General features: G+C 38.5%; 1 protein-coding gene across 6 annotated transcripts in view; it reads left to right on the top strand.

Annotated features, from left to right (window-relative positions):
• Positions 1-17839, top strand: part of LOC307119796 (uncharacterized protein) — an 81254-nt gene extending 63415 nt beyond the window's left edge. For 4 of the 6 annotated variants that reach the window (XM_079806340.1, XM_079806341.1, XM_079806339.1 and 1 more), the window contains 9 exons: positions 337-4032; positions 5194-5341; positions 5962-6067; positions 6202-6361; positions 7384-7491; positions 7564-7650; positions 7743-7908; positions 10404-10480; positions 16726-17839. In XM_079806340.1, coding sequence (XP_079662466.1) covers positions 337-4032; positions 5194-5341; positions 5962-6067; positions 6202-6361; positions 7384-7491; positions 7564-7650; positions 7743-7908; positions 10404-10480; positions 16726-16797 — 4620 coding nt within the window. In that variant the 3' untranslated portion in view covers positions 16798-17839. Of the gene's footprint in view, positions 1-336; positions 4033-5193; positions 5342-5961; positions 6068-6201; positions 6362-7383; positions 7492-7563; positions 7651-7742; positions 7909-10403; positions 10481-10976; positions 11037-16725 lie in introns of all 6 variants that reach the window. The other 2 variants (XM_079806337.1, XM_079806338.1) reach the window with 2 other exon arrangements.
• Positions 17840-19049: the final 1210 nt, after the last annotated feature.

Below are 19049 nucleotides of genomic sequence, written 5' to 3'. Positions count from 1 at the left end.
TCGGTTTCCTCTGTACAATGCCATTTATATTATTCACAAAGACCCAGTTGCATTTCATAGTTTCATTCTGTAGTTCCACAGCCTCTTTAGATCATTTATTTCCCTTTTTGTGTTGTTCACATTTTTCCCTCATTGTTGAGCACCATTTTCTCCATCTTTGATGTTATCTTGAAAAAGCACAGTGGAAAGCTTGAGTAAGTATGTAACTTCGGAAATTGAACTCCAAACGTTCCTGGGATCCCAGCCACAGCCTAGAAGATGTTGAGCATCATGTATGTGGCTATGAAAGAGAAGACTTCCTGTTACTAATTGTACTTTCCTCTTAATCTCTTAAAGAGTGACACGACCGCTGCAAAGCCTTCGTCTGATGCCGCGTCTTCCTCTGTTCACCGAGCACCATGGCAGCGCCTCAGCAAACTGAACCAGGATCTAAAGTCCGAGCTGGATTCCCAGCGACGGAAGCACGATAAGTCAAATCAACAAGTTAGCAGCTTGAGGCGTAGCTACAGCGAAGCGAAAGATATTATAGGACACCATGAGGCAGAGATCGAGGCCTTGGAGGAAAAGCTAACGACTGCCATGGCGGAGATTGTAGTGAGCGAGCAGGCTGTGGCACGTATGCGCAGCGAACTGAAAATTGAACGGGTTCGCTGTCAAGAACGTGAGGAAGAATGGGTCAGAAATGAGATGACGTTGCGGTCACAACTGCGAGAGAGCGAGGAACGTCTACGTCAAGTTGAAGCCAGTTTGCTAGAGAAGAACCAGGAGTTGAGACAGCTTGAACAGCAGCAAGCTTTGCAGAGAGACCAGCACAGAGAGGTGCAGAGGTTACAGGAGAGACTCTCTGAGGCCACTGGGCGTCTGATTTCCATTGAAGAATCTCAGACTATGCGAGATGAGCGGGAGAGAAAAGAACAGCGGAGCCTGGAGGAGAAACATGAGCGGGAGCGACAGGGGTTGACATGGAGGTTGGCAGAATCCGAAGAGAGGAGGCATGAAATAGAAGAACAACTGCAAGAGGCACAAGAACAGGTGGAGGCGCTGCTGAGAGGGAGTGGTGGGTTGCAAATTATGGGACTCCGTGAGGAAGTGCATCGTCTTCAGCAGGAGTTGGAGGCACAGACAGATATGGTGGAAATACTGCGGGAGAGTGTGAGGAGGCTGGAGGAGGAACGTGATCAGCTTAATTGCCGCTGTCAGGAACTCCTCAATCAGATTTCTGAGGCCGACCGAGAGGTTGGAAAGCAACAGGCATGTTTAACAACGGTGGAAACAGACTATCATTCCCTTGAGAGCTCGTATGAGCGTGTCTCAGAAGAATTTGCTAGGATAAGTCATGTGCTACGAGAGAAGGAAGAGGAGGTGAAGCAGACAAAGGAAATGTATGAGCAACTAATCAGACAGAAGGAGCAGGACTTGAGCGAGGCCCTCATAAAGATGGCTGCCTTAGGCAGTAGTCTAGAAGAAACAGAAGTTTGCTTGCAGCAAAAAGAGGAGCTTCTTTCTAAAATGAAGCATGACTATCCAGGACTGGTAGAGTCCCGAAGAGCAGAACAGGAGCTGCAGGCAAAACTGGTGGTTGCAGAGGATCGAATTGCTGAGCTGGAGGAAAACCTCAATGCCCTGCGACTTGCAGATCTCAGAATACGGCGTTGCCGCTCACAGGAAGACATGCTTGAGGGTTTGAAAGAGATGAAACATGATGTTTCTTCATCTTCAATTCCCTCCCAACTTATGCTTTCAAGAAGCAGCTCAGAGACGGAAATGTCCTTGGTAAAGCGGCAGAGGATTCGCTTTTCCACCATCCAGTGCCATTCCTATCACCGGTCCCAGGGAGCAGACAGATTTCAAATGGAGAACACGTCTTTGGATCTGACGCAAGATCTGAGCCTAGACCACACGCATGACCTGAGCCTGACCCAAGATATCAGTGTAGTCAGTGACAGCTCATTTCAGCAGTGCAGAGATCCAGAGAAGTTCATCTCTATCATAAATGCTTTGGAAACCAAACTATTGGCCACAGAGGAGAAGCTCAGACACCTCACTGAGAAGATACGAGACCAGCCTGATCTTTCAGCGTTGCAGGAACACCTGAGCACCAGAGCGACCATGGAGGACGTCACGACTAAAACCTGTGATGAATTACCAATGGATGAATCCAGTCTGAAATCCCTCAAGACTTTTGGTGAGCAGGACACTGATGAATATGAGAAGGCATTGGCGCTGGTAGAGTCTTGCACAGAAAAAGTCAGAGAAATTCTCAGCAATCAGAAAGAGACCAGTTCGACTGAATCTCTCATTTGTACCCTTGCAGAAGTAGAGAAACGGCTGGTTTGTGCCACCACGTACCTGAGGAAGGGCAGCACATTCTATGAGTCGTGCCAGATCTTTGATGCACCAGATGTGCAATCAATGAAGGAAAATATAAAACGGTTTGCCAGAACATTATCTTTTGAGGCTGAAGTTCTGGAGAAGATGGGGTTCTCTCTGCAGGACCTGAACTCTGATATTATGTCGGCCCTAAACTCCATTCACAAGGATGCTGAAAACATCAAGAAGGACTGCAATGGCTATCTCTCAATTGTTTATGCTGATGTGCTTACAAGAAAACTTATGCTGGAGACTATGTTCGTGGCAGAGGTGGACAAGCTTGAGATGGGTAAACTAGCAAATAGTGCTTTTTCCCAGGATGTCATCAAGAATGCCTGCATTAGTGCCGAGCTTGCCTATTCACTTCAAAATCTAACAATGAATTTTCAGGAAAAATTTGATGAGCTTCAAAAAGACTTGGTCCAAGCAAATGAAACCTTGAAACAAAGGGACATGGCTCTGAAAGATGCTGTTAGTGCATCAAAGTATGCTCACATTGAGAGCATGGCCCAAAGCAATACTGCTCATCTCGCTGATGTCACTCCTCCTGAACTTGCTCCCTACATGGAGCAGATTGAGATGGAGGAAGCTCAAAGTTTAGCGGCAGAGATTGTCCATAGACACTTAGCACTTGGCACGCTATCCCAGAGAACAGAATCAGAATCACATCTGCAAACGGGCTGGGAAAATCTCATTGCCGAGCTCAAGAAGCATTCAAAAGCCCTCCGCAATCTCTCTCAGGAAATTGAGAGGGTCTGCGAGGAAGGGGAAACAAATTCACTCTCCGGACTTGCGAATGCCATCCAAATGAGCTCATGGCGTAGCGACTCCAGCTCGGTTTGTATGCGCGAGGCCTTGATGCAGGTGCAGGTTGCATATGTTGCTTGTAGGTTGCGAGCAGGTCACACGAGGGAACTTTCTCTTTGCCAGGAGACTAGCCGCAACATGGCAGTGCTCGTCCAGGAACACGCTGAGAGTGTTGCAGCCATCCAAAGGCACTACCAGAGCTGCGTGGAGAAAGAGCATCTGAGCTTCACTGGCACTGTAAGTTCCTTGCAGGAGGAGAATGACATGCTACGAGGGGAACTATCCTATAAGCTCAGGGAGCTGCAGGAGCAACGGCAGAACCTAACCCAGCTTGAAGAGGCGTTTCTCAAGGAGAAAGAGGAGCTGAAGAGCAGGCATGCGGAAGAGATGGGAAGGGCTGAGCAGGAGCAGATAACCAGAGAGCTTGACTTAATGGAGCGTGCCGCAAACAACCAACACAGGCTGGAGACCTTGCTGCTAGAAATGGAAGATGCCGAGTTGAGGCACAAAGAGCACATCCGAAGACTTGAGCAGGAATTTCAGGGTAAGGTCCAGAAACTAGAACACGCCAACAGGGAGGAGCTCCACAAGCTACAAGAATGCTACAGTCAGACCATCTGCTCATTGGAGGAGATGAGCGAGAGAGTGGAGAACAAAGCTGAGGTCGACGCATGTCCCATGGAGGAAGGGGACGGATCTGATCAAGTAACGTGCAGGGATTCAGAGTCCCTGCTCCGAGTCCGGGAGCTGGAAATGCAGTTGAGCAGCATGAGAGAAGAGCTAGAACAGAAACCGCTGGATGGAGATCTGACCAGCCTGAGGGAGAAGTACCAGCGAGACTTGGACAGCCTCAAGGTTTAACCTTTCACCTTTCAAATATAATGTCACACCCATTTACTGCCATGGCGCCATGTTTTTAGGCTGTTGCTGCTAATTTGGGTTGCAGCGGTTTTAGAGGATAATCATTTTGGGAATATTGCTTATTGTATTTGTTTATAGAAGTTTAAGAAAGTTCTGTATTAAGAAGTATGTATTATATATATCAGGGTCTTTTATGGCCTGTTGGGTTTTTGGAAATAAAGCTGGGATGACCACTGCAACCCTGTAGCCTCATAACCATGATGCTTTCCCCTTTTTTTTCTATGCTGTAGTGCACATTAGCAGCACTGGGAGTCTTGAGCACACACAATGACCTTGATTGACCTATCACAAATTACTCTTTACTTTTACTGTGCTCCCTTAGGACTTCCTCTGTTCAAAATACCTTGTGTTTTTGCTGTGTTAGCATTGTTGTCTACTGTGTTAGTGTGAGAGCTTGATTGCATGAATTTGCTGTAGCTAACCCCTATCAGTCATGCTGATTTGCTTCACTCCTGTGCTATCTGTCATCTCTCATCTCATGAGCAAATGTTTAAATGATGAACATGATGAGTTCAGCCATCCCCTTTGATGCCACTCAACCCTTTAGTAGTCTCTGTTTGAGAAGTGTTAGAGTTGCCATAGATCTGTAGAGAGTAGGGCTGGGTAAAGATTGGTTTTCTGATTAAGTTATTCATTTGCATAATTAGATTATATTGTATCTTAAAATCCCAAGACTGATCATTTAAAGGGGTCATGAACTGAGAACTCAAAATTCCCTTGATCTTTTGACATATAAGAGGTCATTGTACTATAAAAAGTCTAAGTTTCAGAACTCAAAACTTTCTCATTAGTCTAAAAACTATATATAATGCTATAATAAATACTTTTCACGATTAGTTAACCTTGAGAGCTGTAATAGTAAAATGTGCAGTTCATGATCATTTTAATGTATGCCTTATGCATTACAAAATTCTTCAAAGACTCAGCCAAATACATGAGAAATAGGCTTTGCTGAGTAAATTATATAGACTTTTTATCCACCATCAAGCCATAAAGACAATAGATACCCAGCCCTAGTAGAGAGCCTGCTATGATAGAGAGATTGTGTTTGGTGTTTGTTTGTGTTTGTGATCTGATGTTGTTTGTGGATCTCAGGCGACATGTGAGCGTGGATTTACAGCAATGGAGGAGACTCATCAGAAGGTGATCGAGGACATCCAGAGACAGCATCAGCGGGAGATCCGGCAACTTCTGGAGGAGAAAGAACGACTGTTGGAGGAGGAAACAAATGCCACTATTGCTGGTAATAAATTTAAAAAAAATTAATTGACAATTAATTGCTTACAGTTTGCTTTGATGCTGAAAATTGCTGTCAGTGTGAAAAGTCTTTTAATGTAATGTTTAATGTAGCATTATATACACCGATCAGGCTTAACATTATGACAGGTGAAGTGAATAACACTGATGATCTCTTCATCATGGCCCCTGTTAGTGGGTGGGATATATTAGGCAGCAAGTGAACATTTTGTCCTCAGAGTTGATGTGTTAGAAGCAGGAAAAATGGGCAAGCGTGAGGATTTGAGTGAGTTTGACAAGGGCCAAATTGTGATGGCTAGAGGACTGGGTCAGAGCATCTCCAAAACTGCAGATACCACAGCAGACCTTCAGGGGTCTAGTGGAGTCCATGCCTCGACGTGTCAGGGCTGTTTTGGTAGCAAAAGGGGGACCAACACAATAATCATAATGTTATGCCTGATCGGTGTATAGCTGCCTGATAATGTTATAGTTAATTCATGTTGTAAATATCAGATTAATCACACTTTTTATTATAGTAATGTGATATTAAAATGTTGATATTTATCTGGCATCTGCATGAGTTAAGTCACTGAGTTGAAGCATCACAGTAGATTGTTTTGTGTGCAGCGATTGAGGCCATGAAAAATGCTCATCGCGAAGAACTGGAGAAAACGCAACGGTCGCAGATGAGTGGTGTGAGCGCAGACATCCAGGAGCTGCACAGACAGTATGAGTAAGACACCAAACCCTCACCCAATCACGTTTATCGTTGTCCCTAAGAAGATTCACATATATTCATTGATGCTTTTAACCAAGCGAATGGAAGTTTTGATGTTTGGAAGTTTGATTTACATTGTGTCCATGTAGAGAGGAGTTGCAGTCTATCCATCGCGAGCTGGAGGTTTTGTCTGAGCAGTATTCACAGAAGTGTTTGGAAAACGCACATTTGGCTCAAGCGCTGGAAGCAGAGAGACAGGCGCTGGGGCAGTGCCAGCGAGAGAACCAGAAACTGCATATACACAACCAGGTCAAACAAAACTTTCTGAAAACTTTGAAGCCGCTTGAAGATATTTTAAAATATCTTATATAATATATATATACATTTATAAGTTAAATAATTAAATTATCATAATTGTTTGATCTGCTGTAAAGTGGGACCATAACAAAACCAGGCCGTTGGCGCCCTCTGCATGGGTTTGTTATAATACATAATACATAAGTTGATTGTTTATATTATGTATATTATATTGTGTATTTGAACAGTGTTGTTCTATAAAACCAGATGATTTTGGCTTGCTTTTTATACTTAATTTGAACCAAAAGGTATTGCCTCATTGTTATTATATATGTATTTTAAGTCATTTTAAAGGCTATTGTTTGCTCAGATCATCAGATTAAATGTCAGATTATTCGATTAATCATCAAAATCGATTAATTACTCGATTACCAAAATAACCGTTAGTGACAGCCCTAACATACTTAAATAATGTGTATTTCAAGTTCTGAAATGTTGTTTAATTATGCAAATGAGGCATTATCTAATTAAATAAGCACTAATTTTCATACATTTCCAGAACAGAAATCTAAACATTGGGTAAAGCCAGATCTCTTTTAGTTGAAATTAGAGTCGATACATGTACATTTTGGATATCTCTATTCATTACTTCTTAAATCAGAAAATATGTCAGAAATATTTTTTCTGTCAACATTGTCAGAACAAAAATTCACTCATAAAATGATGTATAAAATCAGGCAAACCCCTCAGTAAAACCCTTCAGAATATAAATTGGAATAAAGTCGTAATGTTTTGTGTTGCTAAATTGGAGATTCCTGACTCATTTTGACTCAAAAATCTTATTTCAGACTATAAAATAGATAAAGTGCGATAAAATAAATGTATATTGGATGTTTCCTTTCCACTTATCTGAAACAACACGTTATGAAAAGCCAAATAGCCTTTGCCTGGCAAAGTTTCTTGTCTGTATTGTCTTGCCTTAAGAAGTCAAAGTTCCCCACCATGTTATAAACATGAATTTGTGTGTGTTTTAGGAGCTAAATCATCGTCTGAATGAGGAGATCACCAGAATGCACTCCTGCATCGGTGGAGACAAATCAGCTTCCCCTCTGACACAAGGCAAAGACATCTATGAACTGGAGGTACAGCACAAACTCTGCCTTTTCATCAATTAAAGGTGTCGTGCACTTCATCTAAATGCTGTTTTGCTGCAGGTTTTGCTGCGAGTGAAGGAGTCAGAGATCCAGTACCTCAAACAGGAAATAAACTCTCTCAAAGACGAGCTGCAGTCGGCACTTCGAGTAATATGCACACACACGTGTTTCTCTTCGACAGCTCTACGTACACATGCCGGCGCGTTCTGATGTGTGTCGTTCATGTGTGTGTGTTGCAGGATAAGAAGTATGCTTCAGATAAGTACAAGGACATTTACACCGAGCTGAGTATCGTGAAGGCTAAAGCTGACTGTGACATTAACAAGCTGAGGGAGAAACTTTTGGCTGCTACAGAAGCTCTTGGGGAATTAGACGCTGAAGGAAGTGGCGTTACTGCTGGATACGGTGAGACATTTCAAGGATTTAAGGACACGAAAATGGCAACCCTGTCAGCTTCATGGCGTTTCAAATCCGCATGAATTGGTCTCTTTCGTAGTGCACTAAAGGAAAATGATTTGAAGGACAAAAAAAGCACCATAAAAGCACTAGTAGTTATCAATATAGATTTTTCAGTGGCTGAAGCTGATATTCATAAATAGAGAGCAATTAAGAAGTGCACATATAGACTGAACTTAAAGGGATAGTTCACCCAAAAATGAAAATGAGCCCATGATTTACTCACCTCAAGCCATCCTAAGTGTAAATTACATTCTTCTTTCAGACGAATACAATCAGAGTTATATTAAAAAAGTCCTGGCTCTTCCAAGCTTTATAATGGCAGTGACTTGATGGGTCATTTTTTAAGTCCATAAAAGTGCATCTATCCATCATATAACTGCTCCACTAGGCTCCGGGGGGTTAATAAAGGCATTCTCAAGCGAAGCCATGTGTTTGTGTTAGAAAAATATACATATTTTAAACTTTATAGACTAAAATAACTAACTTCCGGAGGTCAGCTGTACATAGGGTGACCACCCCTTGTCCCGCACGTCGCATATTGAGAAAATGTCCCGCGTTTTCATCCGTTTGTTGGTTTTTAACTATCATACTAAGAAAACATGAATGCGTTCTTTTGCCTTTTTAAGAAAGAATTTTATTTTAGCACCGTAGTTTTTTACCTATATTTAACAGCGTTTCGTCAGAAGTAACATCCCGCCCTACACAAATACGTACAGCCATTTTTTAAATCCTATCCAATGGTTGAAAAGAAAGGAGTAAATACGGTCACTAGTAGATTGTGACGGCTGTCAATCAAAATGTGGAGCGGTGATTCATTGTGTTCCCTGTCAGAAAACTACTGCATAATTAGGTCAATTGGTTCTATTCTTAATATATAATATAAATGAATATACAAGACTGTCAATCAACTAATTTCATGTTGTTTTATTTTTTCATTTTGTTCATTATTTATTTTGTTGGATTTTAGTTGGTCTTGGTCAGAACAGTTTCAAAAATAGATGCCTGCTTCCTTTGGGCTCAGTGATGTTGAATTTAAATGACATGTAAAATAAAGACATGTTATGTCACATTGTGATGTAATGGTGTTTTCTGGGAGGGACTAAAGAACAAAGTATTTTTATCAGCTGAAAGGCAGAATACAAATGTTTTTACATATGTTAAGTTAGATAGACATTATATAACAGTTTCAGGTTATGTTTTAGTGTCGGTAACATGTCCCACATTGTCCCACACAAACTTTGTTAATCGTCCCACATTTGGTTTGTTTGATGGTGGTCACCCTGGCCGTACGCAAGTCGACTTGCGCTAAAAGAGTGAACCTTGAAGCGATGTACAGGAGCATCTCAAGCTTTGACGCCTCTCGTGGATAGTGCTGGGCAACAAACTCAAGCCCCTCTTCTCTTATATCAAAATTCTCTGCCATTTCTCTTTAAAAATTCTCGTTTTAGACTCTAATTCATGACTGGTGTTTTGTTTTGCTCTCTCCTCTGCGCTTCTGCGTTCGTCAATACGTCAGGCGTCAAGGGTCAAGGGTTACTCTTTCGCTATAAGTCGATGCGTACGGCAGTAGTTAGTTATTTTAGTCTATAAAGTTTTAAATATGGATACTTTCTCACACAAACGCATGGCTTCGCTTCAGAAGGCCTTTATTAACCCCCCGGAGCTGTGTGGAGCAGTTATATGATGGATAGATGCACTTTTATGGACAAAAATGACCCAACAACCCATTATAAAGCTTGGAAGAGCCAGGACATTTGATTGTATTTGTCTGAAAGAAGAATGTCAGTTACACCTAGGATGACTTGAGGGTGAGTAAATCATGGGCTAATTTTCATTTTTTGGGTGAACTATCCCTTTAATTATATAGATTATTTTGTGTTAATATTATTTGTTAAAAATATATTTTTTTTAAATTACTAATTTTTTACAGAAAATGCTATGGGAGCTTGTTTCCGCCACAGGATAAACAATAAATCTTGCAATTCTGACTTCTTTCAAGCAATTGCACGATATAAAGTAAAAATTGTGAGATATAAACTCGCAATTCTGAGAAAAAACGGATTTGGACTTAATAACTTGCAATTGTAAGTTTATATTTCACAATTTTGAGAAGATAAGTCAGAATTGCGTTATATAAACTCACAATTGTGAGGTAAAAAGTCGCAGTTATCTTTTTTAATTATCTTGTTTTATTCTGTGGCGGAAACAAGCTTCCATAAAATGCACCTAAAATATTTGAAATTTGAAGATTTTGCAACTGATACAAAAGAGTGTTAATCGCCCGAGCGGTTTCCATTACTGGCTGATGCCGGTGAATTCATATTAGATCATCTCAGATCATGCCCAAACTCCAGCCAAATGATACAATTAGAGTGTGAACAAACATTTGACTGTGTCTGTGTGTGTATGTATGAGCTGAAGTGTATTTGTGTTTGATACAGACATTATGAAGTCAAAGAGTAACCCAGATTTCCTGAAGAAAGAAAAATCCAGACAGATGCGTGGGCTCAGGTCAAAGGTGAGGGTTCAAAGTGTGTATGTCTGTGTTATAAACATTCTTGTCAGCCATTGACAACTGTACATTTATGTGGAAAATTATGTTGTTTGTGTTTGTGCTGTCAGTAGATTAAAAATAAAAATTGATATAAACTATACTATACAAAAAGTCAATATATAGTTTAATTTTGGATCATTGATCCACTACAATCCATTTTCCACGAGATTGTGAAAAATGTGGCAGACAAAATTCTTATTTTCCATCTGCAATATTTATTTATTTTGAATTTTATGTGCAGTTTTTAATAGTAAATGTTACAGAATTATGGAAGCTTTTTTCCACTAGGGAATGAAAAATGTAATTGTGACTTTTTAAGCTTCAATACAGAATTTATATTAATTTGTTACGCTTTTTAAAGTGACAGCCGTAGTATTTATGTGTATGAAGTATGGAACCGTGTGTGTGTGTGTGTGTGTGTGTGTGTGTGTGTCCTCACATGTGTACGTTGCCCTGTCAGGCAGAGAGTGAGGGGTTTGTCGGGGGTAGCTGACCGCTGTGACCCCATCAGGTCCAACAGGTGAAGCATTTATCGCTCTTGTGAGAGTACGGCTATGTTAGCATGGAATATGGAGCATATTGCACAGAATACTGTATCCCACAATGCAAAGCATCCCACTTTTTACTGCCATGAAAGCAATTACTGCCATGGTTTTAACATTTGATATTGTTACACAAAATGTAATTAAAGTGCCCCTGTTATGCTATTTTAAAGGTTTTTACTTTTGTTTTGGAGTCTCCTACAACAGGTTTACATGCATCCAAAGTAAAAAAAACACTTGATATACATTACAGCATCAGCTCTTTTCTCAGTGTCTGAAACGGTTCAAGGATTCAGTCTCTCTAAACCCCGCCTTTCTGTGAGCCTGCTCTGCTCTGATTGGTCAGATGGCCCAGTCGGTTGTGATTGGTCTACCAGAACTGCCTTCTGGTAGGTAACCTTGCCTTCTGGGGGTATTCCAGAAGGCAAGGTTAGCTTAAAGTCACATTTACCTTGAACTCTCGGTTGATTAACCCAAACCTTGCTTACTCAAGGTATGCTGGTTCCAAAAACGAGTCTGGGAGTAAGTTCAGACAACTCAGAGTATGTTCCCAGTTAACACACAAGACATTCTCAACTGAGCGACGAATCGATGATACACCATGGAAACAGACACTAAGAAAAAGTGCGCCATTCTACTTCCTCTTCTTCTTTTGTTTAATGGAGATTTACATAACCACTTATTTGGTGGTTGTGCAATCATCTTTTCGTTTAATAAGTAATCTTTAAAAAATTATATTGTTTGTTTGATGCTAATTAATTGAATGCAGATCCATGTGTGATATGACAATAAAATAACATATATTTTAATTTAATTAACATTTCAACTTATTTTTAATAAAAAAATGTATTCTAATTCTTTAGAATTAATATGAAAAAATACTGAGACAAATTTGGTTATATTAACAACTATATTATTTATATAAAACACATCTGAATACCTCTTCAGCAAACTAACCCTGTAACATAACCTGCTTTCTGGAATACCCCCCAGAGTGGTCAGACGACAAACCTACATTGGTTCGTAAGCAGGAAGTGAGACTGGATTCACTGATGACCCGTTTAAGGCAGCTTTTAGGAGACAATAGAGTGCCGAAGTTATGACGTCACTTTGTAGGCCAACCCGGAAGTTAGCGGCGCATGGGTTCCCTCGATCGAAAAGCCATGCATTTTCCCCATAGACTTTTGGAAAATTGCAAAAAATAAGATCTGTGTTCAACAAAGAGTTATGACCCTTACACGTTTTGTCTATCAAGATAATCCTTACAAATTAATCCAAAATGTATAAATTTTGAAGCCTAAATAAAGCCGTCAGATATAAAATGCTAACGGTAGGCTATAAACGGACTACAGCACACCATGGTCGCGGATCAACGTCATCATCAAGCTTCCTCAAACTTTATTTAAAAAACGCGCTTGCTAATTATGATCTGCGCTGTGTATGAACACTTATCCACTTTTTCATGAGAAATATTGCCCATTCGTTTTTTCCAAAAATGTTAGAAACTAATTTTATGCGTGCCTTTATGAGATTTATCTTTTGTTAATGTTTTTTCAGACAATATGATTATCACTGTGATAACATTAAATGACATGAAACACAACCCAGTCTCTTTTTGTTAAATGCAAGTTTATGTATGATCAATAATACAAAAGTAAAAGGTATAATAAGCTATACATTAAATAAAGCAAACAATTCAGTCAAACATTCAAAGTCAGTGCTAGTCGGCTAACTTACAACGGTAACGTACAGTTATAGCCTAAAAATAAACAAGTAATGAAACTTCACTTTGCCCTCAGCCTAAACGATTTGCCAGGGAACAAATTATAGATCCATGAGAGCAAATATGGGCCGTTAAATCTACACAAGACGAATTATAGCTGGAGACGCCACAGAGACATCAGAGCCAGCGGCAGACGTCAGAAGGACTGGCCGAGGAAAGTCTAACTTACTCTCGCCGGGTAAACAAGCGCGGACCGCCGCTGACTCACTGGAGCTCACAACTCCGAAAACACCAGATAAAATGTTCAAATAGGAACTCTTCTTATAAATAAACCACAGATTTGAGCTTTAAAGAACTACATTATCGACTGAAAAAGTCTTAAAACTACGTTTTGTCACACATTAACAGTATATTTTAACACAAAAAGACGTGTAAACACAGCCCATGTCAGCCATTTCTCAACGAGACGAACATGTGAAGAGAGTAAACTCCAAATGTTCAAGCATCCAACTTTGCGCGAATAGCGCGATTTATTCACGCCACATAAGTTCTTCATAAGGCTGAAACGCGGGCTAGTGAGAGATTGCCTGTTTGTCACGATGACGTCTAAAGTCCCCGCCAAAGGATGTAGTCCCTTTTAGCAACTTGTTAGCAACCATCGTTTTTAAGACACAATAAAGTTTTAAAAAATCACAAGCAGGTTTTAACTTATGTGTTTTATGTCATAGATCAAAACGTGAAAATATTTAGAGGCTTTGTTAACCACAGACCTTATTTCAGGCGATTTAGCAAAAACCCATTCAAAAAACCCATAGACTTTAGGGCGAGGGAACCGGAAGGGCTAAAATGCTGACTCACTTCTGCGTTTTGGCCTACAAAGTGACGTCATAACTTCGGCACTCAATAACTCAGAAACTGTTACATTCACAGACAGTGATATTATACACTACATGAGGGTAATATCAGAAAAAGCATAATGGGGCACTTTAAAATTCAAATTTAGATCATGGATATCCTCTCACCAAGCAATGTGAAATGAACAATGTAACATACGAGAGTTTTAGCATGGGATAAAACCCACTGTTTCATGATATAGTTATTTTAAATGCTAGGTGGTGTACATTGTATACTGTGCAGTATTTAGTACGCTAGTATTCCATCCTGAACACAGCCTTTGAATCCTGCATGAGTCCTACACCTTCCCAACAGTCTGAAGGTCACATAAAGTCCACACATAACCAGCACAGATCACATTTTTCTGAATGTTACGTGTTCTTACTGTTTTTATGGTGAAGTTTTCTTGCTTTGTGTGTGTGTGATTTGTGTTTTTCGGTGTTTAAAGGTAGACTTTAGCCCTGTTTGGATGGTAATTGTTTGTAAATGCATATTTGCACGACTCCCTTGAACGGCCTTGACTTTACAAGCTGTTCACATTTATTTTCACTCTTATGTGCTCCTCATGTGTACAGCCGTGGCTCTGATGATACCGGCCGGTTACCCATAACTCAAATGCGTTGATTCAGATGAGAATTAGATCACGCTTATGATAATGATAATCATTTTAAAATCATTACCTGTCTCGCATGTAAAACAATTACCATCTTAATAGACCTTTGTGTGTGTGTCGTTGTCATTTTTCTTGTGTGTTCCTCTGTCCTAAATATATTAGATAACTTAAAGGGATGTTTAAGGATATTTTTTTTTACTTCAAACCCCGTTTTTTGGCTTTCTTGGGAAACATGAATTGTTTTTTGTATCTGTTTTTGTGTACTCTTGGGGTAAATTGTCACCAAATAACATCTCAAATTCTTCATTACTTAATGACACGAGGATATGAAGTGTCGTGTGTCTCGTTTAGTTCTTGAAGGCAATGAGACCCATCTAATAGTGTAATAATAAAGAAAGCGGACACCCGTGTGTGTAGAGTTAGTACAGAGTGTTCATGTGAACGTCTTGTGCAGGTGTCATGTTGCACAATGAAGCAGCCACAGTCTCAGACCGCCAATGACAGATGGATCTAAAACAAGTGAATATAGAAACAGGCTTTGGTTTAAAACCCCTTGAATGTCCCTTTAAGGAATGTGCATGTTCCCACAGTGCAGTTTAAAGTACATGAACGGAATGAACATGTCTGGAAAATATCTTTAAGGGAAGTCATACAAGTTTTAAGCAAACATGTATATGCAATGTTACAAGTAATCATATTAGTGCTGGGGAAAAATGAATCATGATTAATAAAATTAAAAGTTTGTTTACATAATATATGTGTGTGTACTGTGTATAATTATTATGTGTATGTATATAAATACACACACACGCATGTATACATTTAAGAAATATTTGCATGTATATACTGTATATATAATTTATCTTATATATAAATATATATTTTTTAATAAAAATATAAAAAAAAATCTTAAATATATACATGCATGTGTGTGTGTGTGTATATGTATACACACACATACTAATTATACACAGTACACACCCATATATTATGTAAACAAACTTTTATTTTGGATGCGATTAATCACGGTTAATTTTTCCCCAGCACTAATTCTTTAGCATTGATCATTAAACATTATTTATATGTTGGTTTTTATTTTTTATGTGACAGACTTTTATATACGGCAGAGAATATGATTTATATGAAATTGATGGCCATTCAATTTGAAGAACTGAGGAGAAATTATTTAAATTTATTTAATAAAATTATTGTCTTTTTTTTATTTATTATTTTACAGTTGTATTCAAGTTATTATGTACAACAGAGAATATAAGTTAAGTTATGTTGGCCATTGAATTTGAAGAACTGGAGAGAAATTATTTACATTTATTTCATGAAATCATTGAATTTTAGTTTTAATAATTTATTGCAGGGGTTTTTTCCAGTTTTATTCAGGCAATTATATACAGAAGGGAATATGATTTAACTGTAAATTATGTTGGCCATTAAATTTGAAGAACTGAAGAGAAATTGTTGACATTTATTTTATTTTATTTAATTTTAGCTTTAATATTTTATTTAATTTCTATTTATTTTTTAATTTTATTCAGGTTATTATATACAACAGAGAATATAATTTAAGTTATGTTGGCCATTGAATTTTGAAGAACTTAAGAGAAATTGTTGACATTTATTTAGTGAAATTACTGAATTTTAATAATTTATTGCATTTTTAATTATTTCTCAGTTTTATTCAGGCTATTATATACAGTAGAGAATATAATTTATCTAAATTATGCTGACCATTAAATTTGAAGAACTTTGTTGAAATTGCTGAAATTTATTTAATGAAATTATTGATTTTATTTATTTATTTATCACAGTTTTATTCAGGCTAGTATATACAGTAGATAATATAATTTAACCAAGTTTTGAATTTAAATTACAATAATTTCTCTTCAGTTCTTCAATGAAATGATTGAATTTTAGTTTTAATAATTTATTGCATTTTTTTATTTATTTATTCAGGCTATTATATACAGCAGAGAAAATAATTTAACTGTAAGTCAACTGTATGTTGACCATTACATTTGAAGAACTGAAGAGAAATTTTTGAAATTTATTTAGTGAAATTATTTAATTTTAATAATTTATTGCATTTTTTTTATTTATTTCTCAGTTTTATTCAGGCTCTTATATACAGTAGAGAATATAATTTAACTAAATTGAATTTCAATCATTTCTCTTCAGTTCTTCAATGAAATTATTGAATTTTAGTTTTAATAATTTATAGAATTTTTTTACAGTTGTATCCAGGCTATTATATACAGCAGAGACATTGTTTGGTAAACATGGTTCATTCACCCAGGCTTTTTAAGAACGATTTTCCCATACCAGCTGACAATGATATCAAAGTTGAGTTTTCCTCATAAAAGTGTCATTTATGTACGAGCACATGATAGAAATTAAACATCTTTTCTCTCTCTCTCTCTTACAGAGTTTGAAGGAGGGATTGACCGTACAGGAGAGGATGAAGCTCTTCGAAACTAAAGACTCCAGAAAGATATAACACTTTCTTTCTTCCACTCTCTCGTTCCTCTTTGTATTCTCACACTCGTTTCGTCTTCATTGAGATCTTCTCAGTTGGTAGATCTTTCTGATTGTTTTAATATTGTGAATTAAGGGAGTTACGTTTTAATATTGACACGTTGTTTTGCCAACCATCCACTCTGATGAACCTCATATTTGTACTCTTTTGGTTGGTCCCTAAGCTGTTCTTCATCGTCACAGTATACATGAACACACTCAGTATTGAACACTACAGACGTCTCGTCTGAGCATCTTCTGAATGGAGAACTGGCTGCTGTTGTGTCTTTTCGGGGAGATGTTTTTAGGATTATTCTGAGAGAATATTGACAGAGAGAGATGTTATTTTGCCAATGATATTGTAAATACGTGGTGCGTGTACGTGATAACACTTTTTCAGACTTTCTAGTACTGTAACCTTGAGATGACGTGGTAACGTGAGCTCGCGCGAGTGTGTTTTGTAGAGTGATTATGTGCTTCAGTCGTTTACTGAGGAGAATCTGATTGCTGTTTTAATTGCTTTTGTGTTGCCTTTGGTTTATATATATATAGAGCAACCAAACGTGATATCTGCTGTGGGTGTTGCGGCGTAAAGCGTTCGTTCGGCTACTGATCGTGAGCTTCTCCTGTAATTCCCTCCGGACACGGGACGTCTGAATGCCTCGGTGGTGTTGTTTCAGATGTTCAATACTGGCCTTTGCATGAATATGAAGCACTTTTGAGTCGTTGATTTTTGTGTTCTGGTTTTGAAACGTGTAATTCCATATTCCTTCTGCTCCAGAAGTCAGAAAGTATTGAACACACAACAAAGAAAACTCACTGTATAATATTCAACATTTGCTTTGTAAATATTTGGTTTTAGAGAAATGACTTTACTCTCGGTCTGCATAGAGGAAAAAAAAAGATCTTTATATCTATCTATACATGGTATGTCTACACCTAATTGCATATCTGTATGAATATTTTTATTTTGGTGTGTGTGAGAATGTGATGCATCTGTAATAATAAAAATGTTTTTGAATCAGTCCACTGATAAATTCGTTCTTTAAAGTCCTCATGAAATCAAAATTGACGGGGTTTTTTTTGGCGTTTTCGTATGAATATGTTAGCCTTACTGTTATCTATATGCTCCAAAACAATGACAAAATTAGCATTTAGAAGATATAAGTGTTCCAAACTTAGTGAAGGACTAAGGATCAATGATTTTGTTGACATCGCTGCACTTCAGCTTCTCGTCTGATTTTCTGTCCAATCAAATGCTCTCTAGAATCTGAAGCCCCGCCCACTACATTATAAACAGACGCTGAAGCTCACTTGTTCACATGTTTCACCTGGCGGCCATCTTTGTAATGCAAGTGTGCAGCTCCTATCTCTTTGAAAGGGGAAACATCAAATTCTCCAAAACTGTTTGCCAAGTTTACGATTAAATTTGAAATCACCAATGAGATCTGACAACAACTGTTGCATATATTTAGTGATACACAGTGATGACGATTTCAAAACAAAGCATCATGAAGCTTCGAAGCGTTATGAATCAGTGAGTCGATTCAGCGGTTTGAATCGCCAAATTTCAGCAGTTTGGCGTTTGACACGCGATCCGAATCATGATTCGACTCACTGATTCATAACGCTTCGAAGCTTCATGATGCCTTGTTTTGAAATCGTCATCACTATATAAGTCGTTATTTAGAGTTTTTTTGCGCACAAAAACTATTCTCATCGCTTCATTAAGTTATTTTAGAACCACTGTAGTGAGATGGACTTTGTAACGATGTCTTTAGTACCTTTTAAGGGTCTTGAGAGTGTAAAGTGCCATTGAGCCAATGGAGGCCTTTCAGAGCCATCAGATTTCAACTAAAATATCTTAATTTCTGTTCCGAAGATGAACGGAGGTCTGACGGGTGTCGAACGACATGAGGGTAAGATATTAATGACAGAATTTTCATTTTTGGGTGAACTAACCCTTTAAGCCCCGTTCACACCGCCAGCGATGATGTCGCTGCATGTCACCAGTGCCAGAGATTCATGTCGCTAGTGGGCGTTCCCACTACGGGTTGCCTATAAACGTCATTAGCAGATCACCCTCCTCCTTCCATGCATCATTTTTTTTTTAAATGTGTCTGTGTATGTACCATAGACAGGTATGTACAAAGAGACATATCGTAAAGAACAGGGAAATTGCTAACAGCTAAAATCAACATCTCCTCCATCTTAACACGACACCGCAGTAGCAGT

The sequence above is a fragment of the Gobio gobio genome, assembly GCF_949357685.1.
Source record: "Gobio gobio genome assembly, chromosome: 23".
In the NCBI taxonomy this organism is placed as follows: Eukaryota; Metazoa; Chordata; class Actinopteri; order Cypriniformes; family Gobionidae; genus Gobio; species Gobio gobio.
This window is presented reverse-complemented; position numbering and strand designations above follow the sequence as displayed.